The 13,118-nt window shown below is 39.4% G+C and overlaps 1 protein-coding gene across 1 annotated transcript in view; it reads right to left on the bottom strand.

The window, feature by feature from the left end:
• The window catches only part of MYPN (myopalladin), a 75,985-nt gene that overhangs the window by 8,363 nt on the left and 54,504 nt on the right, over positions 1 to 13,118 (bottom strand). The window contains exons 12-16 of the mRNA XM_006760901.2: positions 12,949 to 13,087; positions 6,210 to 6,431; positions 4,348 to 4,497; positions 3,382 to 3,464; positions 1,842 to 1,968 (exon numbers count right to left, since the gene is read on the bottom strand). Of these exons, the coding sequence (XP_006760964.1) occupies positions 1,842 to 1,968; positions 3,382 to 3,464; positions 4,348 to 4,497; positions 6,210 to 6,431; positions 12,949 to 13,087 (721 nt within the window). The remainder of the gene's footprint in view (positions 1 to 1,841; positions 1,969 to 3,381; positions 3,465 to 4,347; positions 4,498 to 6,209; positions 6,432 to 12,948; positions 13,088 to 13,118) is intronic.

Raw genomic sequence — 13,118 nt, 5'->3', positions numbered from 1 at the left:
TAAACATCATTACATAAAAGGGTACGGTCTTTTTTTTTTTTTTAGTTTTATTCATTTCAAACGGGCGGGATCTGGCCCACGGGCTGTAGTTTGCCCACGGCTGCTCTATATAAAAGCCTAAGTGACTGGCCGACCAGCAGACCCACTGATCGCTATGACGTGCAATGACCATCAGGTGGCAGATGCTCAATGTAGGAGCTACCAAATGACAGCAACTTTGCAGAGTGTCCTCTAGCACTCCAGGTTCCCTTGGGGGATGTCCGACTGCCAGTTTCAGCCTGATCCCTGCAGGCCAGGCCAAGGGACCCCACCAGTACATGAATCCGTGCACCGGGCCTCTAGTTATAGCATAAATAAGAATGAAGAAGCTAAATAGATAAAGCAGGCCTGCAGTGTCAGTTTCAGAGATGACACCTTGCTCACATACCTACTAAGTAAGAGGAGCCAAGTGAAAGGCACACATTAAACCAGTGTTCCCAAACCTTACTGTGTATTATAATCACATGGGGAGCATTTGAAAATGCTGATGCCCACTATTTAACACAGTAATGTTAAATCAGACTCTCTGGGGATAGGACCCAGGCATGGGTATCTGTTCAGGTTTAGGGTGAAAGAAGTAATAGCCAATCCCAAATATTCTTTAGGCCTTCATTGGGAAAGCAAGAATCACCAAGAGAAATGGACTTTATGAATGCTTATCCATAAGCCTTTACTAATTTGCATATTAATTTTCCATCGTACTCAGCATCTTTGTAGAGGCAGACGGGGTGATTGAGTTTCTCTTCATACTGAGAGATATCCAGGCTGCCTAAGTGAACCTTGGCTCTGGTCACAGAATTAGAATGTGGAATAGCTACAGGTGATGAATGTTGACTAGCAAGAGAAACTAGCGTTTGTTTTCATAATTGCCTTGGAGCCATCTTTTCATGATTATAATTTTTATTTTTTAAATATATTTTTATTGATTTCAGAGAGGAAAGGAGGAGGAAGAGGAGGAGGAGGAGGAGAGAAACATCAATGAGGAGAGAGAATCATTGATTGGCTGCCTCTTGTATGCCCCACACTGGGGATCGAGCCTGCAACCCGGGCATGTGACCTGACTGAGAATCAAACTGTGACCTCTTGGTTTATAGGTCGACATTCAACCCAGACTGAGCCATGCTGGTCGGGCCATGCTTATAATTTTTAAAAGGCTCTATCTCACAGCAATTTGCTTCAAGGATGGAAAGGTCACACTTTTGGCTTCATAGTAATAAAGACTTTCCAAGGAAAATGGAATTATAACACCTCTTTGGTTGTCTTTTACAAACACAGCATTAACTCGATACGATACCATTATGAAGATATAACAATTTAAGCCCTAGCCAGTTTGGCTCAGTGGATAGAGCGTCAGCCTGCAAACTGAAGGGTCCCGGTTCGATTCCAGTCAATGACATTACCTGGGTTGCATGTTTCTCAGCCCAGACCCGTTTTGGGGCTCATGTAGGAAGCAACCAACTGACGTGTTTCTCTCACATGGATATTTCTCTCCGTCTTTCCCTCTTTCTTCCACTCTCTTTAAAAATCAATGGAAAAATATCCTCAAGTGAAGCTTAAAAAATATATATATAACAATTTAAAAATTTCATGAAACACTTTTGTCTGGTATTAAACACTGAGTATTGTGGGTGGGTGGGGGGAAGTGATCTCTCTACCTTCCCCAGTCCCCTCTTTCTTGAAAAAAACCAACCAACAAACAAAAAACACCACACAAAATAAATACAAACAAAAATAAGTGCAAACAAGCAAACAATTGCAAAATGTGAACCGATCCGGAACCAGGGATGGGTGCTAGGGTCTACCTTACAGTCGAGCCGACAGAGCCGCCCCTCATGAGCTACCATATCCCCAGGAGCCTGCAGGAAATGTGGTCGGAAAAAGCGTTCCTGTAGGGGCTCTTTGTCTCTTTCTTGCACTCGGGACCTTCCTCTGTAACAACAAAGGTATTCAGGCATTAAATACAGAAACCAGTTTACAAATTGACGACAGTAGGCATGCAGGTATGACGATAGGACCTGGAGAACACTTTTTTTTTTTTTTTTTTTTGCAGGGCTGAGAGGGAGGGAAAGGGTGTTGCTGCACCATAAACAAATAATAAATATAAATAGTGGTGTGACGCTCTTGTAAAAAAAACAACGTGGTAAGTATCTCATACACTGTAGGATTATCTTGTAAGATCTGTAATCAAATAAACAGGCTTTAGCTTCTTTCTCTCTGAAGTCATTCTGGGTTAAGTCGCTCAGCTCTCCTTGGGTTTGACCAGTTGTTCAAAAGTCTCAAAATAAACAAATATATCAGTATTCAAGTCGAACCTCAGATGAGATCCAAAAGAGAAGTCCTGTTTATTGCCCAGAACAAGGCAGCTGCAATCCCTGTGTCTCTGAGTAATAAATTTGACCTGCCTATAAATTATGGCAGACCATTAAAGATTATCATGAACTTACTGGTTCAGACTGACCAGCAGTAACAGCTGTTCTTGAAAAAAGGAGGAGGAAGAGGAGGAGGAGGAGGAGGAGGAGGAGAAGCTGGTATAGCACAATGGTGGTGAAATACTGTATTTGAAACATGAGTCACTATTTTTATTTCTTTGGTAAGTCACATTTAATTCATCCATGTCAGCAACTATGGAATGCTTTGCTAATATTTTATGGTCTCTGTAAGACTCAAGGAAAAGCCATGCTTCTTCCTCTTAGTGGTTAGTAAAATCAGAGAAGAAGAAAGCCAAATGGTTTATTGGAGAAAACTGGTATACTGGAGACAACATCAACAATATTCAATCTATATGTATATAATCATTAACAGTTTTTACTTTATTAAAGAAAAAATGGTAATTTAATCTAAAGAGTCTGATTTATATGTACACAGGTGCCACTGATGGTTACAAATTTCCAAGTATCAAAAGTGTGCTGTAGCCCTGACCAGTTTGGCTCAGTGGATAGAGCGTCGGCCTGCGGACTGAAAGGTCCCAGGTTCGATTCCGGCCAAGGGCATGTACCTTGGTTGCGGGCACATCCCCAGTAGGAGGTGTGCAAGAGGCAGCTGATCGATGTTTCTCTCTCATCGATGTTTCTAACTTTTCTATCCCTCTCTCTTCTTCTCTGTGAAAAATCAATAAAAAATATATTTTTTAAAAAGTGTGCTGTAGACCAGTACTTCTCAAATTTAGTGTGCTTATGAGTCACCTGGGGATAGTATTAAAATGTAATTCTGGGGTGGGGTGTGGAAATTCTGCATTTGCAACAAGCTCCCAGGTGACACTGATGCTACAGGTGGAGGATTACACATTAAGTAACGGTGGCTGCTTGGGAGGGGCTAGAGAAGGAAGATTCATATTGTCTTTACCTGTGAGACTGACCAGTAGGTGTTAGTCGACTGCGAATAGGCAAACTTTGTACCATTAAGTGGCCAGAGCAGCTGATTCTCCCCTAAGAAAACGAATAAGATTAAAATAAGAATTCTACTTTTTTTTTTTTCAAATTATATAAACTTTTCTGGACATGAACATTATGAACCTAACTATTATAAGTTTTCTTTGGGGGGGGGATAAAATATAATATGACTCCTTAAATCATTGTTCATATTCCAGGGGGAGGGATTTTTAAGAACATTTTGATGACTTCCATTTTTAAGTTGAGAAATAAACAGAACACAAATAAAAAAAAATGAATTCTTGTGCATTTAACATTATCTGCAGCCACTTAAAGAGATCATGGCCAACTGTTCTTATACTTCCCTCATTAAAGATTACCTTCAAAACTAATATTTTAATATAAAGAGTGGGTGAGAGTAAAAATTCCTATCCTACTGGTAATTGAACATATTTATTCAGCCATATCTTTTAGGAAAAGTTTAAGTTAATCTTATTCAGAAAAGGAAAGCAAAATATTATGGCCTTCTAACTTTTACCCCCCCCAAAAAAGAGATTATGAGTTTGAGAGATATTCACAAGACTTTGTGAAGTAATTTGCTTTTTCTCTAAATAACAAAAACAACAAATTCTTTGATAGATTAATTTGATGCTTCAAGAAATTCAATGAGTTGATATACACAAGAGTAAGCCCAATAGGTCTGGGATGTGTTCATAGTGAATAGATATCACTAATGCCCTTTGATAAAGGCTGAGGGGTTAAGGGACCCATCAGTGGCTAACTGGTCTTCTAAGCTGTGATACTGTGCTCTAGTTACACACAATCACAATGCTTCTCATTCATTTTCCTCAGCAATCCTTAGTAACTCGCAGTTCTCAAGTTATCATTTATGACTTCAACTGCGCCTTCCTCGGCCTGCAGCACAGCTCTGCATCTCCACCTGGGGGTTGGCAGCCATGATGGTGTAGTTGCCATCGTCATCACTGGTGGTGGACTCGATGTGCAGAGAACATGTCCCGTCTCCTTCTCGCTTCATTTTGCAGTGCTCGTTTCTCTTGGAAATCTGCTTCCCATCTTTGAACCAGTAGACCTGAAATGAAAGATAATCAAGGAGGAAATACATTGTTCTGTTCATCTTTAAGGAGTAATGAAGTAGGGAGTAGGGAGAGGCAAGGGCTGATTCCCATCTTTATAAGTGACATCTCTTACAAAACACTTAGAAAAATTATAAAACATATTAAAAACAGTGTGATGCCAAAACCGGTTTGGCTCAGTGGATAGAGCATCGGCCTGTGGACTGAAGGGTCCCAGGTTTGATTCTGGGCAAGGGCATGTACCAGGCGTATCCCCAGTGGGAGATGTGCAGGAGGCAGCTGATCGATGTTTCTCGCTCATCGATGTTTCTAACTCTCTATCTCTCTCCCTTCCCCTCTGTAAAAAATCAATAAAATATGTTTAAAAAAAACAACACAAAACAACAACAACAAAAAACAGTGCGATATGCTCCTGCACTTATACAATACTTCAGTTAAAAATTCTATATAATTTAGGATAGAGATAAAGCTTTTGACTATTTTTATTGTACTTCATAATTCCTTTAAAAGTTACCTTAAGAACCAGACGTGTTTTCAGAGGCAAAATAAAGAAATTCCCATTATCCTATTCCCATTATCCTATCCCATTACGGGCTCAAGTCTTCTGCAGTTGCAGATCTCAGGGCCTGGAATAGCTCACCTTGCTTGAAAGGATAGTGCAGTTTCTTATGCCAAGTAGAATGAGGCCAGGATTCGCCCACTAAATTTCTCATCTGGCTAAAATTTGAATATATATATATATATTTCTCAGGTTAAATTCTGTATGTATCAAGGACCTCTCTCAAAGAGGGGGAAGGGTGGGATTAATTACAGGTTGCAGTTGCCCTCCTCTACATTTCCTGGTTACCTAACCATACATGCCAATGCCATGCTAATTAACCTTTGTGAAAGAAGAGTGGAGAGATCCCTTGCCGCAGCCATACTGGGTGTAAATCCTTCTCTCAGCTGACTGCCAAAAAATCTGATGACTCATAAAATTTTTCAGCAGCCAGTGATAATGATATGACATTTTTAGCATTTACCAACCTAGCAGTAATGATACAAATATAGCTCACTTTGTACAACAACAGGCACACTGTGGATATTCAATAAGTGTGAAAACAAATATATCAATTTGGCGAGAGTGATGGTTGAGAGACTCAATAGCCCAAAACAGAGGATCATGACTAAGAAGATTACTTTACAATTTTAATAAAATTCTAATTTACCCATAAGTCTGATTTATTTTTGGCCTACTTAACAATCCTATTCCTGACTGTCTCTTTTAGTCAAATTACTGGATTTTGTTAACTTTCTGGTATCGAAGCTCAACCACTGAGCCATGCTGGCCAGGTTTGGGGTTGTTGTTTTTTTCCAATTTTTATTTTTATTGATTTTAAAGAGAGGGAGGAAGAGGGAAGGAGGAGGAGAAAGAGGAGAAAGAGAGAGAGAGAGAGAGAGAGAGAGAGAGAGAGATACACATTGAATTTATGGTTCTACTTATTTATGCATTCATTGGTTGCTTCCTATATGTACCCTGACCGGGGATCAATCTGCAACCTTGGCTATTGGGATGACACGCTAACCAACTGAGCTATGCAGTCAGGGCTCTGGTAGTGGTTTTTATTCCCTTAGTAGATATTTCACTGGAGTCTGCTAAGACTTTCTTAAGGTAATGTCTGCAGTTCTGTGTTGTTGCTTTGCCAACTGGCTGGTCATCTTCCCTTACCTTTGGGATAGGTATTCCAACAATTTTGCAGATGAATGTGACTGGAGAGCCTTCTGTGACTCGGAAGTGCTTGAGTCTTTTGTCAAAGATGGGAGCAATACACTTGCCCGTAGGGATCTCATCATGTTGGATTTCATCATCGGACTCATCCACAGGGGTACGTTCCAAGCGAAATTCTATTTCATTCATCAGTCTCTGTTCAAAGCTTGAAATTTTGTACTCCTGTCAAAATGGCAAACATGCTTCAATTTCAATTTCTATGGGTGAGGCAGAAGGTGTCATTATAATTTGAAGGAGCAACGTTTCAAGGTTCAGATGTTAGATTTATATCATGGAACCCCAATAAACCAGGCATGTACCATTCCCAGTTCCTCACCATGAGCACTAAAGGAGATTTTAGTATCTCTACTATAATCCCAAACTGCCTTAGTGAATCCCGATTCCTCACCTTGAGCATGGAGCCCCAGTAGAATCCTGTAGGGAATGGAATGAAGATGGAATGTAATTTCCACTACTACTATTAATGTCCATTTCAATATGTAGAACTACCTATCTGGTATTTTGGCTAAGCTTTTCTGAATTGCATTCTGATGCATGTCTGCATTACCAATGTCCTGATTCTACTGGACATTCCCATCTGCATAGTTGAGGAAAATCTGTCTCGAATAAATCTTCCTTGACTTCACATAGGTCTTCATTGCATCTCTCTGCTCCCTTCACAACAAAACTACTTGAAACAATTTTGTATTGTTACAGGATAATTTCCATACCACTTAGTCTCTTGTTAACCTACTCCAGTAAGGATTGTGTTCTCACTGTTCCACTGAAATTACTATTGTTAGGGTCTCCAAATTTGCCAAATCCAGTTGTCACTTATCTATTCTTACCTTACCAGACCTCTTAGCAGCATTAGATACAGATGGCTACTTACTCCTTTTTGAAACATTTTCTTCTGTTGGTTTTAATGACACCATACTGGTTTTCCTTCTCTTTCTCTGGCTGCTCCTTATCAGTCTTCTTTTCTAGCTCCTAATCCTAGATAGGTTATCTCATCCAATCCCATAGCTTCAGATACCTTCTGTATGCTGATAGCTCCAAGTCTTATCTCCAAGCCTGGTCTTTCCCCAGAACTCATATACCTAATGATCTACTCTGTATCATGAGAGTATTATACCCAACAATTTACTCTACATCATGGCTTGGGTGCCCAATGGGCATCTCTAACTGAGCATGGGCCAAAACAGGCCCACTTGCTTTCCATCCCCCAAGAGACACTCCTACCCTGCTCTTTCTCATCTCAGGAAATATCATTTTGATTCATCCACTTGGTTAAGTGGTTAAAAGCCAGAGTTTCCCCACATTGTCTTTTCCCCACATTTCTAAAAATGTCCAACCAGTACTTTTGTAAAAATGAATTACTAGAAAAATGAAAATTTAAAAGCATTCAAAATTATTATGTATAATAGACATAAAATTTCTCTGTCAAGTTACTATCAAAATCTTAATGGTTACTCTCCATTTCTGTACTTATCCCAAGGTGGAGTTTCCAGGACTGGACTTATGTTGCATTCTCATTTTCCCCTTTGTGAGTAATGGCAGGAGTGTCTGTATCACCTGCTCGTAGGTAATGTCTATGGATGCTCAAAGGAAAGAATTTTTCTTTCTGTAAATCTGGCCGGTATGGCAATCAAATCAGTGATATATGACCTATCCTTTCCAGCTTATATGTATAACCTTAAGTGAAAATGAATTTTACAGAAGTTCAGCTACTCTATGAAAGAAAACAAAACGCTAAAAACAAATTCTCAGAAGAATATGCCATTTGAAAATATAATTCCTTCCTTCCCTTTAAAGATAACCCTCTTAAGGCTGATAATTTGACAAGTTGAAACACGTGATTTTTGGGACACATCTGCAGAAATTTCCTTCCAGTTGGCAGAGTGGTGGGGAGTGCCTTCCTTCTGTGGAGAAGCACAGTCTGATGACACATCCCAATCACGTATGTCATTGCCCAGGCTCCGGATTTCCAAAATGGGGCCATCGTCAGAAACTCACTGCCTTGAGCTCATGCTGGCTTCCTCTACTCTGGGCTTCAGAGGCAAATGATCAAATCGGATAAAAACAGCTGGAGGAGCCTTGCTCAAGGGTTCCCAACCTACTCGAGGTATAATGTTCACTAAAGAAAGTCTTATATGTTAGAGAATGTATTCTCTTTTGTCCCAGGGAGATCCACAGTACGGACAGAGGATAAAAGATTCCTATATAAACTTGGAGAGTAACATACATAGGGGATGCCTTCTTTTACTATTTATCTAATAATTACATGCTGCTTTCAATAGAGACAACCAGGCTTCATAGCCTCCTTCCTGTCCCTGCTGCCAAGTTCGTAGTAAGCACCTACTATGTGCTAAATACTATGATAGGCACCGGAGATACAATATTCTATAAAACATAGACTCTACATTCAAAGATGTCGCGTAAAAATACTTTAAATCCAAAATTTTTCCGTAAGAATAATTACTAAAAGATACACAGATTTATTTTATACTTAAATGTTCACTTAACACCAATTTTGCTTAATTTCAGATTCTCCCCTCCCCCTTGTGTAATTTCAGTGTGATTTTTAAAGGTCTCTTCTTTTTAATCAGTTGATTAAAGTAGATTGCTGTCACAGCGAGTAGTATCCACAATTAGGTATAATCAGAGTCTGGGTAGTTAAGTGAGATATTTTCTATAGATATGCAGCAACTCCAAAATGTTCTACTTGGTCAAGAGTTTCACTAGCCTACCTGAAACTAATGTAAATCCTATTTTTTTGTGTTAATTCAGCAAATATTTACTGAACATCTACTCTGTGCCAGACATATCAGGGGAACAACAATGAACAAGACACCTCCCAATTTCAGCTCCCAGGAAGCTGGTGATTGGTGTGTTGTGGGTGGGCCCATGGCAGAGGACATCAGGACACTTCACTAGAGTGTCCTACATGCCCAAGTTGGGCAATGTAAGGCCAATGACTATGTGGAATATTTTTTTACAAAAGGGATGGATGGCAACACTGCTCATAAAAGAGGATTTTTATAAAGAATTCATAGTTAGAGATGAAAGAGGTAAGATTAAAATAGAGGAAATGACTAAACTGTTTAGAGAAGGAGATTAAAGGAACAAAAGGTAGAGCAAGATTTAGGCACTCCCCCTCTCCCCCCTCCCTCCTACAATGCAGTATCTGGAAACTGCAGACAGTTTTGGAGAAGTATTCATTTTTACTCATTTTAAAAAAGGGATGGAGGAGCAGAATAAAGAGATAGGAAGGTTTAGAGAGAAATGAGGTCAAGGAGGAAAGTTGAAATAAGGCACTAAATGTGTGTGTTCTCATGCATATGCTTATGTAGATTTAGAAATTAGTAGTCAATAAATATTACTAGTAACTAGGTTCAGACCATCATGCTAAGTCATGTGAGAATTAGAATCATTGGTCATGAAGGCTCCGTCACATTTTGTGGTCCTAGGTTCCTTTGACTCCCAGATTCACCTTGCTAACCTAAACCATTTAAGTTTTATTGATGTTCACTGAGGATCCACTGCTATTGAATAAAAGATACCCTTCAAAATAAGAAGTGATGCAGCCTAAAATCTTGAAATGGGGCACTTTTCTCTTGGCTTATCCCCAACCCAAAGGAACTCTGTTGTCAGTTTAGAAAGCTAAACATTTTAATAAATATGAACTTCTGAGTAAATATGAACATCTGATGACACCTTTATATTGCACAAAGTTCCAAGAACCCAACAGGCAAATGTTAATTGATAATTAGAAATGTCATATAAAACAAGTTGAACGCTGGAATATTACAACAGAGAAATAAAAGTGATAGGTATATCAAAGAAAACCCATTTTCTAAAAAAATAATTTAGAAGCTTGAGTTCTGAGGAGGAAATTATCTGTAATCAATAATATTCACTGTTTAGGGACTCCTGGTTTATTTTCATGTAGTAATGCTAGACCACACACATGTTCTAGAACAGGTCCTATTCTTCATGTGCATAGGAATCAAGTAGGGCAAGAGTCCAGCTTTCTGGAGCTAAAATTTTTCAAGGCAAAAAACCCCCAAACAAATACGTACTCTTCAAAGAAATCACTTGCTCCCCCTCATATGTGTAGGCCAACATGGACGTGAGAAAACAGATAATTGTATCCTGTTGAAAAAAGACTGCAGGTATAGATAGCTATCAACACATATGTGTTTCTTTATGATTATTCTCTGCTTTTCTAAGCAAATTTTCTTCTTCTTAAGTTTACTACTGGGCCACATTTTAGGCAGTTCTTCATGACATTTTCACTATAAAACAATATTATAACACGGTCATCATTTTATTCCTCAAAACTTCCTCAGAATCAACATCTATCAACCTAATGCAGGAGTTCTGGCTCAGGCAGCTCCTTCGTTTCCTGAGTTGCATTTATGCAGCTTGGCTTTCATTATCTAAACATAGAAAGCAAACTAAAACTAATCTAAATAATAATTCCCTAAAGAAGAGAGTACTGAGGTATTTTTGAGACTGCTCTGAGTCCCTGCTATTTGCCCTGAAGTTAATTCACAATGGAGATTTAATAAGGAGTTCTACTGGGGTTTTGGCACTCAACTTATGGAACTTCATGTTTCTATATGCTCACATTTCAGGTAATTAAGAGAAAAACCCTACTTTCTCCTGATTTGGGCCATGGATTAGCATGGATCTACCTATAGACTAACCAAACAGCTCGTGTGCTGACCTGGTATCAGTTTTACTTGGGTTTTAATTGCTGCTTCCTTTGTGAATTGCAAAAGACATAGGCTGAACACAGCTCTGATTTCAATGTCACTTAGAAGGATTAACAACCATAGATAGATGCCGGTATTATAGGAAAACAAATCTGCACTAGACAGAGCCACATTTATGGGACTTGAAGGTAACTGTTGTCATAAAACTGAAAAAGGCAGCAGAGTTTCAGGGGAAATGTGTCCTGGAGACCAGGCGCTAGCTGTAGTTCCACCACTGAGAGTTTGACACCTGTGCCTCAGTTTCTCTATCTAGAAGACAGGAGAGAAGAATAATTGCCTTGGTATTTGCCTCCCAGAAATATATGTAGTTTGGTGAAATAATACATGCAAAGTGTGCTCAATCATGGGAAGCTTAAATATTCTGCTTCAATTCAGTAATTTAAAGTCAATTTTATAAAGGTTTTAAGCAGCACATTTTCAAAAGCATCCACTCTATAAATTGCCCAACATATAACACAATTGTAAAATATTGTACATCCACGGATCCACTGGAAATAAGAGACAGAAACACTAAGGAAAACAGCATATGGTCAGGGGGAACTGGAGCCTCACTTGCAGTCTTATTTCCAGCACTTACGTCACAAATTCCACAATATTTGCCATATGGTTTTGATGGAAATTGTATGTTATATTTCACAGTAGGTTCTATCAGTTCCCACCTTGGCAAATAAGTCAAGAGTTAGGTTATTCAAATGTAAACCTGCATTTAAAAGAACACATCGCCTTATAAATGCAAAAATAAATGACTCAAATAAGAAAACAGTCTCTCTTTCTTTTACTTGATGGTCACATATGGCTTTCCTCTTTCTCCTTTAGTGTAAACACTTACTAGTAAGCAAGGATCTGTACAGATTGAACCGCAGGATATTGCCTAATCATGGCTGCTTCACACGTTTCACAAGATTGAGAGGAAATGGTGAGCAGACCTCCAGGCACATTGGATTGAAGGAGTCAGAAAAAAAGAAGCGTGAACCCAGTTCCTTAAAGTCTAGATTAGTGGTTCTCAACCTTCTGGCCCTTTAAATACAGTTCCTCATGTTGTGACCCAACCATAAAATTATTTTCGTTGCTACTTCATAACTGTAATGTTGCTACTGTTATGAATCGTAATGTAAATATCTGATATGCAGGAGGGTCCTGGCGACCCCTGTGAAAGGGTCGTTCAACTGCCAAAGGGGTCGCGACCCACAGGTTGAGAACCGCTGGTCTAGATCATCTCCAGATCAGATATCGAACTATCTCAAAGGTGTGATGGTGTCTGCCAAAACCGAGCTGAGGATTGCTTGAATGGGCCACAGACTATCTAGTCCAGTGGTTCTCAACCTTGGCTGCACATTAGAATCACCAGGGAATCTTTTTAAAATCCTGATTTCTGGGCTTCATCCTCCGGAAATTCTTTCTTTGTTAGGGGGTGGGGCCACAACATTAGTAACAAAGAAACAGAATTTCCGGAGGATGAGGCCCAGAAATCAGGATTTTAAAAAGATTCCCAGGTGATTCTAATGTGCAGCCAAGCAAGGTTGAGAACCACTGATCTAGTCTCTCTCCTGCTTTAACATATTCTGTCTTAGCTAAACAGGTAAACTGTCTTTGCAAAAACAGGTAAACTGAGTTAACTACATGGTAATCAAGAACTTGAGATCCACGTGGATGGAGCTTACTACCTGACCTTTGGTTAAGCTGTGCTCTACCTTCCAAGACTGCAGTGACCACCTCACTGAGCATGTGACTTCTTTTGAAGGGTATGCATTTGTTTGGGGATTTTTTTGCTTTGAAAACTTTTAGATCCAGAAAGCTGGACTCTTGCCCTGCTTGATTCCTAAGCAAATGAAGATGACCTGAGCATCCGAAGAAGGACTGAATGAGGCAAAATTATTTTCCTCACATTGAAATAAACCACCTGAACCCACCAATCTTACCTGCTGGTTTGATCTGACATCACTGAAATTCATTTTTTTCCCCAAGTCTAGAATCACTGCATTCTTAGCTTCACGAATGTAATCATCATTCACTGGCTGGGGAGACTTTGTATTTTTCTTCATTAGCCCCTGGGTTGGCCTGTAAAATAAATTCACACCCAACACACCCG

Source organism: Myotis davidii, unplaced genomic scaffold, assembly GCF_000327345.1.
Source record: "Myotis davidii unplaced genomic scaffold, ASM32734v1 scaffold134, whole genome shotgun sequence".
Classification (NCBI taxonomy): domain Eukaryota; kingdom Metazoa; phylum Chordata; class Mammalia; order Chiroptera; family Vespertilionidae; genus Myotis; species Myotis davidii.
Note: the sequence above shows the minus strand (reverse complement) of the source record. Positions and strands in the feature narration are given on the sequence as shown.